The sequence below is a fragment of the Ictalurus punctatus genome, chromosome 3 (genome assembly GCF_001660625.3).
Source record: "Ictalurus punctatus breed USDA103 chromosome 3, Coco_2.0, whole genome shotgun sequence".
In the NCBI taxonomy this organism is placed as follows: domain Eukaryota; kingdom Metazoa; phylum Chordata; class Actinopteri; order Siluriformes; family Ictaluridae; genus Ictalurus; species Ictalurus punctatus.
The window spans coordinates 803,854-821,353 of record NC_030418.2 but is presented as its reverse complement, the minus strand read 5'-3'; the positions used below and the strand labels follow the sequence as shown (position 1 = coordinate 821,353).

Here is a 17,500-nt window from a genome sequence, read left to right as displayed (position 1 = left end):
GCTAACATTTACCTCAGCAACTTAAATCTTTACCTGAATAACCTTAAACTTTACCTCACTAACCTTAATCTTTACCTCAGTAATTTCATCTTTTACCTCAGAAACCTTAAACTTTACCTCACCAACCTTAATCTTTACCTTAGTAATGCTAACATTTACCTCAACAACTTCAATCTTTACCTGAATAACCTTGAACTTTACCTCACTAACCTTAAGCTTTACCTCACTAACCTTAAACTTTACCTCACTAACCTTAAACTTTACCTCAGTAATTTCATCTTTTACCTCAGAAACCTTAATCTTTATCTCCAAAATCCTAACTTTAACCTCAATAACTTCACCCTTTACCTCAGTAACCTTAAACTTTACTTCAATACCTTCAACGTTTACCTCAGTAGCCTCAACTTTAACCAAAAAAAGCAGATTTTATTTGGAAAACTACCAAGGAAAAAAACATTTTCCTTTGTGTACTGGAGTTATCTTTAACCACAGTAACTTTAACCTTTACCTCAGTAACCCTAACTGTACACACCTTTACCTTAGTAACCCTAAACGTAACCTCAATTATCTTTACCTTTACCACACTAATGCTAACTATAACCTCAGAGTACCAGTTGGAAAACATTTATATATTGTAGTTTTTTAAATAAAACTTTTTTTTTATTTAAAAAAACTCTTAATTTGTACTGAGCAAATATTCTCAAATATCGTACGTATATAGTACATAGTACAAAAAAGTCGAAACATAGCAGAAACAGACAAATGGATCATACATGTTGCACACACTCGGCCACTGTGCTCTTTGTCCTTTTTGGCAGGGCTACCTTTTGCACATGTCTTATTCTGTTCGTGTGTGTGCGCGCACATATGTGTGTTAGGGATGTAAAACCGCCGAACCAAATAACAACCCAATCAAACCAAACACGCCTGTCTCTCTCATTGTCTGTAAGTAAATAAGTTGTCTTAGATGTTTGAGTCATGTGTGCTGTGAAGTTGTGTTTCCCTGCAAATGCTTCCCAACAGAGGTTCACCACACATCCTCCAGGGAGGACATTCCAATAAATACACACACACACACACACACACACACATACACACACACTCACATGGCGTATAACATAATACAGAACTAAATTCTGCAATCAAAATCTGGAAAAGTGTGTGCTGCGCTGGAACATTATGGCCTGATAACATGAAGTAAGCGTGATTGACTCGATGAAAATACAATGAGATGCTACTGGATACCAGACAGACGCTGGAGATGTGAGACACGAGATCTTCAGATATCCATCCTTCAGTAGCAGATCTGGTTAGGTATCGATCCTTTACTTCTGGATCCAGTTCTCGATCTATTCAGACATCATCATTGCAGCACCTGATCCGTAAAATGATCAATCCTCTCGCTCCAGATTTGTTCTGGCATCAACACTTCACCTCTACTATCATCCAGGTCTACTCAATTATCCATCATCACATTAGAGATATGTTATTTACTTACTCCTTGCGCTCTAGATCATTTCAGACATCCAGCCTACGCCACTAGATTTTTTTCTCCTCCAATATTGAATATCACCCTGCCCCAGAGCATCAGTTTTTCATCTAGCTCCAGACATCCAACCATCATCTCCAGATCTAGATAAAGTATGTGTAGATATTTATTCTCGTTTCTTTTTTTCCTCTTCTAATATTCCATATCATCCTGCCGCAGATCATCCTGAACTTTTCAGATGTCCAACAGTCATCTCCGGATATGTTCAGTTATCCATCTCCCTGCTCCGAATATTTTCAGGTGTCAAAGCACTATCTCCAGATCTACATGCTTAGATCATTGAAGCTATCCTAGATAACCTACAGCTCTAGATTTTTCCAAAATCCAGTATCATCCTGCCCCAGACCATTCTGATCATTTCTGATGTCCAAGGATTATCACTAGACCTGTTTGTTTAACCATTATCTTCAGATCTGCCCGGTTAACCATTCTCTAGCTCCATATATGTTCAGATGATCATCTAGATGCCTTCAGATATCCTCAAATGTCCAACCATCAACGCCTGATATACGCCAGCTCTCTATTTGTTAAGAAACCCATTTCATAATTCTGTTCAGATGGTTATCATTCAGCCCTAGATCTTCTCAGATTTTCTAGATCTTCTCAGTCTGATATCTTTCTGTCTGATGTCCAGCACCAGCAACTTGCCTCTTCCTCTAATATCTTGGGTTTGGATGGAATGTGTGTGTGTGTGTGTGTGTGTGTGTGTGAAACTGGATCTGTTTTCTCTCTTGGTCATGGACAAAGTTTTGGGTTTCACACACAGAGCAGCTGCGGGTATTTAACACTGAAACGCCACAGCTCACACACACACACACACACACACACACACACACACACACACACACACACACACAAGACAACATTTTGGAGTTGCGACATAAATGGAAAAAATGGGAGAAAGAGAAAAAGGAGAAAGATAAAAGTGTGAGTGAAGTGAGACAGAGGAGGGAGAGTGAGCGAGTGAGAGAGTAAAGAGGTATCGATTACCCGAGTGTCTCTCACATGAGTGTGTGTGTGTGTGTGTGTGTGTGTGTGTGTGTGTGTGTGTGTGTGTTCATCTCACTGCTTGGAAAACACCAAAACAGCAAAACTGCGAGCATACACGGAAGCATTAGGATTACACATCCCATCGTGTGCGTGCGTGTGCGTGTGTGTGTGTGTGTGTGTGTGTGTGTGTGTGTGCATGTAAAAAAACAAATGTCATGTGACCAGTCTCCCAAGTAATTAATTGTGATATTTTCTATGTTTAACTTTGAGTAAGCGCATTCTCCTGGTTGATCAGAACCATGGCTTCTAATGCGACTTTAGAACAAAATAAACATGGTGGACGTCTTCACAATGTTTGTTTAAACTCAGACTGGACCCTTTTCCGAACGTGGGGTTTGAGGAATCAGATACGTACTGAAAGATCAGAAAGATCTCAGGTTCCAGTAAGTTCCGTCTCGGGGAGGGTTCTGTGCGTGTGCTCATGTCCCGCTGTGTTCTCTCATGAAACAGAGGGGTAATGAATGAAGGATGTGAGCTGTGGTGAAGAAGGACAGAGTGAATGAACGGATGAGTGTAAAGTGAGTGAATGGATGGAGGAGGAATGGGAAGTGGAGGAGGAAAAGGAAGAGGAGGAAGAGAAGATCTCTGAGTGTTACACTGAAGATCAGGAAGATCATTGATTTTATACGTTCAAGGGAATTTTGCTGATGAGCTGACGATTAAAGCTGACTCAGCACTTTTCATTGACTGAGAGCGAAGCCTAGATCTCTCTCTCTCTCTCCTTCTCTCTCTTCTTCTTCTCTCTTCTTCCACTTCTTCTTCTCTCTCTTCTTCTTCTTCTTCTCTCTTCTTCTCCTTCTCTCTCTTTCTCTCTCTTCTTCTCTCTCTCTCTTCTTCTTCTTCTCTCTCTTTCTCTCTCTTCTTCTCTCTCTCTTCTTCTTCTCTCTTCTTCTCTCTCGCTTCTTCTTCTCTCTTCTTCTCTCTCTTCTTCTTCTTCTCTCTCTTCTTCTCTCTCTCTTGTCTTCTTCTTCTTCTCTCCCTCTTTCTCTTTTTAAACCTATGCAGTCTTTCTTCTGTCCCTCTGTCATTGTCTGTTTGTCTCCATCTTTATTTCATTCACATCACATTCCTCTTCTTTCTTTCTTTCTTTCTTTCTTTCTTTCTTTCTTTCTTTCTTTCTTTCCTAACAGATATATTTCCCACACCTCTGTCTTTACATTTTTCCTTTTACTTCAATTTTCTTTCTTTCTTTCCTTCCTTCTTTATCTCACATTTCCGACACCTCTCCTCTCCTTAATATTTTCCTTCTTTATTTTTTTCATTTTCTTTTTTATACTTTCTAATCCATCACTTTTCTTGTTATACACATCACCCTTCTCTTCTAATCAGCTCTTTGGGATAAACACGCAGCACACGTCAGCACACAACCCCCATTTTACTCACTTTATGTATTCAAGGACACAGACGGACAGGCAGACAGACAGGCAGACACACAGACAGGCAGACACACAGACAGACAGACAGACAGACAGACAGACAACCCCCCTGTCCCTCCATAACCCCCCCCACACACACACACAAGCCGGGTTTAGTTATAGAGTAGTAGGAAGAGGAGAGGCGAGCACCGGGAGGGTATTGGATGTCTGTGAAATGCTCTCGGAGAAACCGATATCACGGCTCTCAGTCGACGTCTTTTAACAGCACCAATTAGAGGCTCTGTGGGCATTTCCTCACGAGAGAAGGGGCGGGAATTCGAGCCCTCATAAACGAATAAGAGCTCTTCAGGCGGCTCAGGTTCGATCGTTTCCACCGTGCGATTTTAGCGAGTGTTGAAGATTGTGCGTAGACAAATGGCTTTGGAGGGAATGGAGTCACTGATTGGAATTCCTGATGGGAACACACGAGAAACCAGAAGGTTGTGAGTTTAAATCCCAGAGCTGCCAAACAGATTCAATTAAAAAGCCACTTTGAATTGGAATTGTTTGCAAACGTTGGCTCCGCCCCTCAGCTTAACTTTACACAGTCATAACTTTACACACCAGTTAGCTTGTGTGACGTGTTACACATCAGAACATTCTGGATGGTTCCATATCACAGATATGGACTGATTAAAGCTCTCAGTTAGTCCCTCTGTTGCGACGTGAATGGAAAAAGGCTCGATAACGTTAAATGTAATTATAAACGGATAAAAAGTACAACATTTGCATTATTTAATGAACGAAAGCTCTAATGGTTGGTAAATCGCTGTGGCATTAGAGGAATTGAACACTTGAGGACATGATGGAAAATAATCAGTTATCAACTTTATTTCCATCCTCAATCGTATTCAGTCGTTCTTTCTGTTTGTTTGACAAATATTTCCCGCTCTTTTTTATTTGATTTTATTCTTCACACTTTGTTACTTTACATTTTATATCCATCACCCCTCTCTTCACTCCCCACTCTTTTCTTTCTTTCTTTCATTCTGTCTAATTTGGAACTAATTAATTCTGTAAATAATTAACAACATTAATGTAACCATAAATGGACAAAAATACAACATTCTTTCATAAAGGACACTGGGGTGGTAACAGTAGCTCTGCTTCATTACACCACCACATCGTTGAATATTGTACTAAAACACTGCCACATATGATTTCACTGATTCTTCATCTCATTCAATCACTGAATCAAATCACAGAATCTAATGATACAACCGAATCACAGAATCGAATCTTACAACCGAATCACAGAATCTAATCTTACAACCGAATCACAGAATCGAATCTTACAACCGAATCACAGAATCTAATGATACAACAAATCACAGAATCTAATCTTGCAACCGAATCACAGAATCGAATCTTACAACCGAATCACAGAATCTAATGATACAACAAATCACAGAATCTAATGATACAACCGAATCACAGAATCTAATGATACAACTGAATCATAGAATCTAATGATACAACTGAATCATAGAATCTAATCATACAACCGAATCACAGAACTGAACCGCAGAACCAATCACAAATATGAATCACAGAATCTAATATAAGAATCGATTATTTTTGCCATTCCTAATATACAGTATAAACACTGCTGTGTTACAGTGTATAAGATAACGTGTGTATGTGTTGTCTAGGAGGTGGTGTATAAAGTGGGTTGAGAGAACATGCACACACTAATAGGATGTGTGTGTGTGTGTGTGTGTGTGTGTGTGTGTGTGTGTGTGAGAGAGAGAGATCTCTAACGCACACAGGCAGGAGGAGGAAGAAGGTAAACGCTGCATACTCACAGGTAAAGTCCTCACAAATCCCAGCTTAGGTGTAAGAGAGAAAGCACACAGTCAGTGACAGGAAGGCTAAACGCTCACAGCACAGCGCACGTGCCACAGGGTTAGCCGAGCAGACAGGAAGTGATGTCAGAAGCAAGAGAGGGCCCGATCAGCTAAGGGTGGAGGAAAAGAAAACGGGCGTGGCCCGGGCGCGGCCCGTCGGCTTACCTTGTTGCGCTTGAAGTAGGCGCGTCGGCAGGCGGCGAAACACTTCTCGCTGCAGAAGCTCTTGAGTTCCGAGCCCATGCTGAGGGAGTAACGCTTCAAGCCGACCTTCTGACACCACGCACAAACGATCTGAACGTTACACATGTCCTCCTCTGAGAGAGAGAGAGAGAGAGAGCGAGAGAGAGAGAGAGAGAGAGTGAGTAGAGAAAGAAACACAGATGAACGTAAATATATGAAAGCTACACAAAATCAAAAGTAGACAAAAACCAGCAAAGTGTTGGAGAAAGCACAGCGCTAATGCAACCTTACAAAACTGTAATAATAACCCTGTGTGTATGTGTGTGTGTGTGTGTGTGGGGGGGGGGGGGGGTGTGTGTGTGTGTGTGATCCTGCCCTAGTTTGAATGAAACATAATTTATACATCAGAAAAATGTGATGGCAGCTTGAACAAGCCCTCTGTCTCACACACACACACACACATACATACACACACTCAGGCGTAGCCGGTTATGCCACCCGTTGCCAAGGTAACAGCCCAGTGTTGACATGGCGATAGCAAGACATAATTTGTGTATGCATTTGCGTGTGTGTGTGTGTGTGTGTGTGTGTGTGTGTGTGTGTGTGTGTGAGAGCGAGAAAGAGAGAGACAGAAAGGCAAAGACAGTATGCGTGTGTGTGTGTGTGTGTGTGTGTGTGTGTGCCCATGCACTGTGCCTGAAAATGGTGAGTGTGCTGCTGAGGGGCGTTTGCTGCTGGGGTGACAGGTGTGTGCGTGTGTGTGTGTGTGTTTGAACTGTGTCTAGGCCAGACTTGATGAGCACATTGCTAGGAGGCGTGTCCCTCTCACAGGGGAAGACATGATGTGTGTGTGTGTGTGTGTGTAAGACCAGCGGGCACACTCAAAGACACGCTTGTGTCCTGTTTATGAGGCTTCATAACACGTAAAGCATGACACAGTGGCGCTGCTATAATTTAAACGTACACGGTTTCATTTTATTTCGACAAAATCGATCGAACAGACCCATCTATCGATGCCGCTGCGTTTAACAATTAAAAACGGATCTTTAACGGAAACGGTGTTCAGTGGTGTAACGGTCTGTGCTCATGACACCCAGTGACAATTAAAGTAATGGCACCCCATTGAAGATATACAAGAATATTAGTTATTCGTTCAAATATAATTCAACAGTCACAATTCCCAAGTAGAATATGAAGACATCAATCAAAATATGAGCATTTTGTGTGGTGTGGTGTGATGTGGTGTGTTGTGGTGTGTTGTGGTGTGGTGCGGTGTAGTGTGATGTAATATGGTATGATGCGATGTGGTGTGGTGCGCTGTGATGTGGTGTGGTGCAATGTGGTGCGATGTGATATGGTGCGGGGCGGGCTGCATAGAGGTTCGGTTTGGTCAAGGTGGTGGCATCGTGTCTGTTTCACATGGGGTAAAGTTAGTTTCGTATTCACACACTGGGATATCTGTGCACAGAGTATTGTACCACTACGTGTTATGAATATGACATCAAATGGAGATCCAACTACACGTGTTTAATCAAAGCAGGAAACTTCTTATTCGGAGTTTAGGGATCGTCACTAAAGTGCAGCAAAATAGAAAAGTGTAAAAACTTTGCCATTACCGGTAGGGTCTTGCTGCATGAAATGCAAATCACACTAAGCAACACTTTATAGGATGATAGAGACTACAGTTTCTGTGTTATTTCAGTCTTAATTTATTTTCTGGTTGCAGCTGTTTCAGATTCAGGTCATGGTGTATTGTATAAACCAATAATTGTTCAAGCCCAGGGGCTCCCAGCTCCTCTTTATCCCTTACTCTCTCTCTCTCTCTCGCTCCGTTTCTCCCTGTCTCACTCCTGCCTCCCTGTTGTCTCTCTCTTCTCTGTCACATTTCTTCTCTCTCTACAGTTTTCTCCGACATCCCCATCCCTACGTCCGTTTCTGCCTCTATTTCTACCTCTTTGTATCTATCGCTATCTCTTTCTCCCTCTTTATCGCTCTGCTTCCTCTTCACAAATCTGTGGCAGGGCCGTGGGCTACGTCCCTAAGCGCAAACTCCTGTAATTAATCATGCTAATAATTATTTATAATTAATTAATTCATTATTATTCGGCGAGCTGCCCGTAAGTGTTTGTCGTTCTTTCTCTTTTCCCTTTTTCTCACCTTTCATTTTTTCCCTCTTTATCCCATTCTCTCACTCCGTGTCCCTCTTACTCCTGCGTCTTTGTCCGCTCCATCTTTTCTCTTTTCTCTCTTTCCTCTCTACCCCTTTTCTCAGAGGCACTGCTCTCCCTCTTTCTGTCTCTATTTCTCTGTCAGTTCCCCGTGTTCTCTCTTTTTCCACGCGCTCTGTCCCTCTTGTTTGTGTTCACAAACGAAAATGATTTATCGCGCGGCGTGTTCTAGCTAGCCGAGTGGACACGGTTATAAGGGGCCAGTGTGCGGCTGCGTCCTGATTCACCGTCACATTAGGTGCTAGAAGTAGTGTACTATTTTGTGGCACTACGGAACTCGTGGAGAAGTTTGAACACACACTTTAACATATTTATATAAACATACCGCTCTCAAACCGAGCGTTCAGAGACTCTGTGCAGCGGCTGTGTCCTATTTCCCCCCAAATCCCCCTCAGTAGGGCGCACGGCCACGGGTAATTACATGCATACAGCGAATCCGTGGGCATGATGCCACATACCTGCACTTCAAATTTGAGTGTGTGTGTATGTGTGTGTGTGTGTGTGCATGTGCGAGAGACCCTCCAGCAGCTCATGCATTATTCCAAAGGGCCAGAGCAGCATGTGGGCGGAGTTTGGGGCAATGTTGCCATGGTAATTAGCAAGTCCACACCATCTGTTTCTCACTTGGAGGATGTCCACACACACACACACACACACACACACACACACACACACACACACACTAAGAGCAAATACATAACTATTTCAGTGCATGCTTCCACACACACACACACACACACACACACACACACACACACACACACACATACACATACAAGAGACACATGTACACAAACATATACACACTCCACCAAGCCACAATATGAGTGAATACACACACACACACACACAACATTAATTAATTTAATTGAATTCACTTGAGTGTAATTTAGTAAGCCATTATTTGATTAGAATTTTAATTAAAATGTATTAACAATGTAAATTTGAATAAACAAGCACTAGTCACAAATATAAGGCCACTTTAAAAACGGACTAATTACCTGCGGCCGTGCGCCCTGCTGAGGGGACGGGGGGGACGGGGGGGGGGGGGGGGGGGGGGGGGGGGGGGGGATCAGTGCACTGAGTCTCTAGAGGTGTGTTTCTATGAAAAGGTTCAATCTGCACGTTTGTGTGTGTTCCTGCTTCTCCATGGCTGCGTCCCAAACGGACACTGCTGCTAAATAGTACTATATAGTACCCACACTCTAATAACGTAGTGGTACGCTGCTATGCTGATGTAATATTTAGCAGAGTACTCACAGTTTGTCTATGTAGTGATGTCATGCTACTGTGAAGTGATATACTGTTGCAGAGTGATGTCATACTATGATATAGTGATGTCATACTGCCTTAAAGTGATATACTGCTATGTAGTGATGTCATTTGTATCTCTGTGTGTGTGTGTGTGTGTGTGTGTGTGTGTGTGTGTGTAATTCTCACCTGCTGGTGGTTTGATGAGTGGGGGTGGAATCATGGGAACTATGATTGGCATGCCCCCTTGCTCCTTGGCAACAGTTGTCGAGGAAGAGGAGGAGGAGGAGGCAGGGATAGCAGGCGTCTCCGTGGCGACGCCGTTGCGTGATGTCGGAGTTGAAGAGGAGCTGTTGGCATGAGGAGGAGACGAGCTGGCCTCGGGCATCACCGCTTTTGGCAAAGAATTTTCTGAAATAAAAAGAGAGAGAGACGCAGAGGGTCAAGAGCATTCTTGATACACAGACACTCTTCACACACGCACACACACACACGTCACACACTTCTCACCTGCACCATCCCAAAAACCAAAAAGGCCCAAAACGCACGACGGCCGATTTCCAGAAACTCATTTGTCATGCTAACTGTGTACTCCAGCTGACAGGGATTACGTCTAAATAAACGAGCTAATTAGCTCTGATTGTGTCTTCGCTAATCTCACTTCTTGCACCTTCATTCGCTAACAATAGCGTAGCATCCTAATCTGGACGACGGCAGAACGTAATTACGAGGACGTTCCCGGGCCAGGCGTTTAGCATTAGCGAGACATCGCAGATAGTGTCGCAACATGGCGCTCTTTAAACGCTGAAATCTGCTCTTTACGTCAAAACGGAGAAGGCAGGACATCGTCTTCCTCGCCGAAAGTTTACGTTCCGCTAATGTGCCGATGTCCCAATGTTCAAACTTAGACTAAATATCTCAGGGTGAGATTTTAGACCGTGGTGGGAAGTCGTCATTCTCCAGCAACACGACACGTCACTTTTGCTGACTGTAATCCTCCTGCTAGCAGGTGGGGGAGGGGTCGGGGGGTTTGGGGACGGAATGAGCGATGGAACATTCCGGTCATTTCACCTCATTACTCGTCATTTTAAAATGATTCACGGCGTTCGTTAATGATGTACGACGCTCGTTGGACTTCTTTTAGATGCAAATTAAGCGACGGTTTCTAGCAAAAAAAATGACTGTTTACGTGTTATCAATCAGCCAGACATGTTTAGCGTCAGAAAGTTCTAGTACTAGTTCAGCGGATAAAAAACAAAACGAAAACGCAAACACGCGCTAGGGGAATATTTCTCTACTATATACAGTAGTATGCCGTGTATATGTGTAGATACATGACCGTATATACATACTGTTTACAGAAATGGGAATCCCGTTTCATCAAGAATGGCGATGAAATGCCAAATAAGAAGAAATCATTAAAACAGTATGAACACCGATTCACACCAGAAGAAACTGTCTGGAGATTCAAACTTTCAAAAAAGATCCCAAAAGATCCAAAAGGGTGAAATTTGGTGACATTTGGATCTGCCACTGCCATCCAACCTTCATTATTTACTCCTTTATGTATTTGTACATTTTTAATGCTTAAATTGAATACTAATAAAGATGATTAAACATGATTATACTTCTTAGCTGTAATGAATTAAGTAATTAAGCCATTAAGCAGTAAGTAATGAAAAAAACATGTTAAAATGAATTATGCGTGGGATAAATAAATGAATAGATTTTAAATAACTCTCACGTAATAAACAAATGACCCTTAAATTATATTCTATTGTATACTGGACGTTTTTTCAGTCTTTGGTCTGAAACGGTAATGGTTTGTTTTTTACTCGGCGTGTGTTACGGTCGGCTCTCACCTTTCAGGACGGAGATGTGCTGGCGGATTTCCCCGTCCGGATAGTTACGGATCTCGATGTCGTCCGAGTCTCGCAGCTCCACTTTGTCGTACCCGTACCAACCGAGCAGCTCGTTCATCGTGTTCTCTGCAAAACTCTGCACAAAATAAGAACATACAACATAGCAGCAGTGTTTATAACGGATTGCATAACATCCTGTTGTGTTTATGTTCCACACACACGCACACACACACACACAAACACACATCTGCTCCGTAGAGATCTACTTAATAGTTCTCATGTTCTATGGATGTTCTCCAGATGAAAATCCAGGGATTTTCCCATGTTCCATAGGGTCCTATGTTTTCAGCGTACTTTGTGCTCAGAGTTCTCCGACCCCATGTTCCTAGTGTTCTGTTCCCCAGGCTCGATGTTCACAGGGTCCTATGTTCCCAGAGTGATACAGTCCTATCTGAATCGATCGGAACGGCAAGGCCAATTCATTTGTCTTTACTCGAGAGGGTTTGATATCAAAATCTGAATATGAGAAGATTAGATATTAGAATTCCAGCCTTTATTTCCTGATATTTATACGTCAGCTGTGTTAAACGACACCGAACACGGCACATTCTGTATCAGACCGCCCAATACTGGAACATGTGACTGACAGGTGTTTCTTGTTACCCAGGTGTGTCCTGTTAGATTAATTGTTTAAACAATAAATAACTCTAAACATCTACTCTTGGTTTGAGCCTTCAGGGTCATCTGGGCATTTTGCTGTTAAAAAGGTTAAGCCGACATGAAGATCAGAGAGCTGTCTACGGGAGAAAAAGCGAGCCATTCTGAAGCTCGGGTATAGCCAATAGAACAATCTGGAATGTTCTGAAAGAGAAAGAAACCACTAGTGTTCTGAGCAACAGACACCGAACAGGTCGGCCAAGGAAAACAACAACAACATCTTATGACGGAAACACCGTGATAGCTGTGAAGAAAAAAAACCCCCAAAACAACAGTCACCAACATCCTCGACAGGGCAGGGGTGAAGGTATCACAATCCACCGTTCGAAGAAGACTTCGAGAGCAGAAATACAGACGCCGTACCACAAGATGCAAGATGTTTTATGTTTTTTTGAACACATCTAGATATAAACACCAGGAAATAGAATCTGAAATCCTAAACTCTCGTCTCATCTCCATCGTTTGATCTCAAACCCAAATGGACTTTGGCTATGTTCTCAGGGTTCTGTGGTGCTAAAGTACAAGGTTTATGCTCTCAGTGGGCTGTTATGTTCCTCAAGTCCCATATTCCCAGGGTCCCATGTTTTCAGGTTCTATATTCAAAGGCTGTACCTACCTACCTACCTACCTACCTATGTTCTTTATTATGGACAGTCTGTCTCAATCTATTCTCCAGTTGCCATAGAGACCACCTGCTGTCAATCAAATGTCCAAACCGTCAGTCAGGTTAACATGCTCGTCATCTGGACATGCACGTCACGTTTAATGATCGAAAGATTAACTTTAGGTTTTGGGGGGGTTTTTTTTGTTACTTTTAGTGCGAGTATATCTTCATTCCGTTCAGCTCCATCAGGCGTCTCTACTGATGACGTCGTCCGAAAATCTACAGCGGCTGCGTTATAATAACGAACTCCGTCAATCAAAAACACCATTTTTAACAAATTAACAAACACAATCGCGCAGGTTTATATCCACTCTTCCTCCAGACGACTGAGACCCGAGTCTCCTTTACACTCCATCTGGAACTGAATATGTGATGTTTATTACTCGTGGTTAGAGAAATGTGTGTTTCTGTCATAAAACATGGCGTTGCAGCCTTTCCCAGTCCAGGCTCATTTCCCAGGAGTTATTACACACCCTGAAACTGAAATAGAATATTACTACTGTAATGTGAAATTACGTAACTGGCCTCGGAAAAACATTTGTGCTTGTAGTTTAACAAAACCGGAGCAGGACACGGGAATAAATCCCGAAATAACAAAATGTGTTTCTGTTTCTCTCACAAGATTACCATTATTGCAATAACATTTATTAAGGAATTCGGTTCATTCTCTCTCTCTCTCTCTCTCTCTCTCTCTCTCTCTCTCTCACACACATTCTCTCTCTCTCTCTCTCTCTCTCTCTCTCTCTCTCTCATTCTCTCTCTCTCACACACATTCTCTCTCTCTCTCTCTCTCATTCTCTCTCTCTCACACACATTCTCTCTCTCTCTCTCTCTCTCTCTCTCTCACTCACATTCTCTCTCTCTCACACACATTCTCTCTCTCTCTCTCTCTCTCTCTCTCTCACACACATTCTCTCTCTCTCTCTCTCTCTCTCTCTCTCTCTCTCTCATTCTCTCTCTCTCACACACATTCTCTCTCTCTCTCTCTCTCATTCTCTCTCTCTCACACACATTCTCTCTCTCTCTCTCTCTCTCTCTCTCTCACTCACATTCTCTCTCTCTCACACACATTCTCTCTCTCTCTCTCTCTCTCTCTCTCTCTCTCACTCACATTCTCTCTCTCTCACACACATTCTCTCTCTCTCTCTCTCTCTCTCTCTCTCTCTCTCTCTCACACACATTCTCTCTCTCTCTCTCTCTCTCTCTCTCTCATTCTCTCTCTCTCACACACATTCTCTCTCTCTCACACACATTCTCTCTCTCTCTCTCTCTCTCATTCTCTCTCTCTCACACACATTCTCTCTCTCTCACACACATTCTCTCTCTCTCTCTCTCTCTGTCTCTCACTCACATTCTCTCTCTCTCTCTTGCTGTCTCTCTCTCTCTCTCTCTCTCTCTCTCGCGCTCTCTCTCTGTCTCTCACTCACATTCTCTCTCTCTCACACATTCTCTCTCTCTCTCTCTCTCTCTCTTGCTCTGTCTCTCTCTCATTCTCTCTCTCTCTCGCTCTCTAGCTCTCTCTCTCACTCTCTCTCGCTCACATTCTCTCTCTCTCTCGCTCTCTCTCTAGCTCTCTCTCTCACTCTCTCTCTCGCTCACATTCTCTCTCTCGCTCGCTCTCTCACACATTCTCTCTCTCTCTCATTCTCTCTTTCTCATTCTCTCTCACATTCTATCTCTCTCTCTCATTCGCTCTCTCGCTCACTTTCTCTCTCTCTCTCACATTCTCTCTCTCACACATTCTCTCTCTCTCTCTCACTCTGTCTCTCTCTCATTCTCTCTCTCTCGCTCTCTCTCTAGCTCTCTCTCTCACTCTCTCTCTCTCTCGCTCACATTCTCTCTCTCTCTCTCATTCGCTCTCTCTCGCTCACTTTCTCTCTCTCTCTCTCTCTCTCTCTCTCTCTCTTGCTCTCTCTCTCTGTCGCTTTCTCTCTCAGGCCCAAGGCATTTAACATATACAACCAGAAACTCTAGAAACATCATAAAAACAAATAGACAAACAACAACAACAGTAATAATAATATAACTCTAACATAGCATGTAGCTAAAAGGCAAACAAGAAATGAGAAATTAAAACACATTCCCAAATGTTTTCATTTCTAATTTCTCTTTTCGCTTTTAAAACAGAGACAATTAAAGAAAAATATACTCCATCATAAAGTAAACTTCTAGAAAACAGCCTGATCTAATAAGTTATATCAAATTCACGAGCAATCTTAAAGAACAACAAATAAACTGTGAAAATACTACAAATAAAGTTAAAATGAATGGAAAACAATAAAAAAAACAGAAAGAAAGTAAAATATAGAGAAATTAAGAAAAAAAAATTAAAATGTGTAATATATTATATATAAATATAAGAAATCCAGTAGTATTATATAATTAAAAAAAGAAAGTAAACACGTAGTTCGGTGTCATGTGATCTAGATGAAATAAAAAATAAATAAAGTAGGTAATAAATTCCACGTTTGATTTGTATACGTGAATCTAACTTTAGATTTTCTGAAGCTGTTTCTATGACGACGCTGTTACTGAGCTAAACTACGTCATCGCAGGTGAGTGTGTGGAGATTGAAAGCTGAAGGCTATAAGCTTCTGTTACTCGTTAGCTACATTAGCCTACAGTAGCTCCAGAGAAGCAAACTTCACGCCAAACACGTCTCGGCTGATCGAGGACTGGAAAAAAATTAGAAAATTGTTTTAAAGTTCTTTTTAAAACAAAAGTCCAGCTGAACTCGCTGAAATCACAAGACAAGGTCAAGTTAAGGTCGTGACCGGAGACGCCCGCGCTGTAATCGAAGCTGGATTTTGGTCAGTGTTTAAATCCCGGAGGAGGTTTTATTTTCCTGTACTTGTTACGGGCGAGACGTTGCAGTTAATCAGCAGGAGGTTACGCTGGATTTCATCACCCAGTTAGCGCTCGACGTTGAGCGCTAAACCACATTATGATAAAACCCACAGGACACGCGAGAGCCTTAAATACGTCTCATATGATTGTAAAAATCTAAACCGCTCACGCTGTTCTCTCGTTCTCCTCCTCTGTTCCTCCGTCACTACCTATAGCGAAAGTATTAAATATACATTTACTGGTATATCATGTCACGCGCAACATTTAAGTGAATAAAGTCGTGACAGAACTTTACGGGAAAGCTGGACGCCGAGCATAAGCTAGCTAATGACTAGGGCTAATCATTACACAAGCACAGAGCCGATAAATATCGCGCAGAGACAAAACAGAGGCGCGACGGCGCCAGAAAGTTACATACACCTGTACGGAACGTTAACATTTCTCTCAGATGTGTTGTTAAATTATTAAAAAAACACTCACGACGACTGAAAAAACGCTGTTATTGGACTTAGCATCGAACGCAAGCTCTGCGAGTGCCGCCGTTTTGAAAAACATCGACATCAACGTGAGTTCTTAATCGGTCATGCTTTATAACTATGAGCGTAACCATGACAACAAGCATGATTAAGGACTTCTGGCGGTGCTTCTATGACCGCTTCACTACTGCGTCGCTAAAAAAAAAGAATACAAGACAAATAAATAGTACAGATTTACATCAGACACAGGTTAAGCAAAACATACACGCGATAGTTTTCGCCGTTTTCGCCTTGCTTTCCGCTCGTGTCAAACTTACGTGTCCGCCTAGAGAAACGAGAGAGAGGGATTAAAGAAAGAGGGATAGACCAGGGCAGATAAAGAATAAGTACAGAAAGGGGGAGGAAGAAGAAAAGAGTGAGGGATAGAAGAGGAAAGATAGAGAGGAATAGAGAGAGAACGGGACGGAGAGAAGAGATGAAGATTTGACGTGCGAGAGCGCGAGATAAATAGGAGAGAAAGAGAAAGAAAACAAACGGATCGAGAGAGAGAGAGAGGATAGATGAATCTTGACACATGTCCCAAAGCGTTTTTTATTCCTCTGTTACCACAGCGAGGATTATTAAAAGAACATGTTGCACTTTTTGTCCATTTATAGCTACACAAAACAAACTTCTTCCTGTTATCACGTATGTTACAGCCACTATAAGTAGTCGTTACTATGGAAACGATACGAACGAGCGCACTAGACGATGAGAACGAGCGCATTAATACAAACCTGCGCTACTGTCAGAGCTGCTGTTCTAGAGAATTAATCAACACCTTCTGACCAATCAGGATCCAGAACTCGACAGCGCTGTGGTTTAAATATAAATACATCTCCCTAACATTTCCTCTCTCTCTCTCTCTCTCTCTCTCTCTCTCTCTCTTTCGCTTTTCCAGACTAGATGAGAGATGGAGCGCAGGAGCGCATCACGCGATACTCTTGATGGCAACGCATGAAAGAGGAGAGCTGGAATGAGGGAGAGAAAGGAGAGAGGGATAGAGAGAGAGAAAGAAAGAGAGAGGGATTTCTGTGGAGGACGGACACTCGTAACGGAGCGAGGGATTTAATCTGTCTTTCCAATTACGTTCTCTGAGACGGCGCTGTAAATTCTGACAAAGCCTCGGACGAGGGAGCCGTTGTTATTATTAGAGACAAACTGGCTGCAAATCTCTCCGTCTCTCTCTCTCTCCGTCTCTCTCTCTCCATCTGTGTGTAATGAGATGAGGAACAGGACTCGGTGTGGGCAGTAATCGGAGTAGGTCACTGTACACCACGATAAAATTCCCTACCAGCTTCGCCAAGTTTCCCTCCCAGGCCCACACTCCTCTCCTCTCTCTCTCTCTTCTCTCTCTCTTTCTATCACTCTT

At 42.5% G+C, this 17,500-nt stretch overlaps 1 protein-coding gene across 2 annotated transcripts in view; it reads right to left on the bottom strand.

Annotated features, from left to right (window-relative positions):
- Positions 1 to 17,500, bottom strand: part of sobpa (sine oculis binding protein homolog (Drosophila) a) — a 47,523-nt gene that overhangs the window by 17,558 nt on the left and 12,465 nt on the right. For both annotated transcript variants that reach the window (XM_053679314.1, XM_017464709.3), the window contains exons 2-4: positions 11,386 to 11,521; positions 9,713 to 9,934; positions 6,027 to 6,178 (exon numbers count right to left, since the gene is read on the bottom strand). In XM_053679314.1, coding sequence (XP_053535289.1) covers positions 6,027 to 6,178; positions 9,713 to 9,934; positions 11,386 to 11,521 — 510 coding nt within the window. The remainder of the gene's footprint in view (positions 1 to 6,026; positions 6,179 to 9,712; positions 9,935 to 11,385; positions 11,522 to 17,500) is intronic.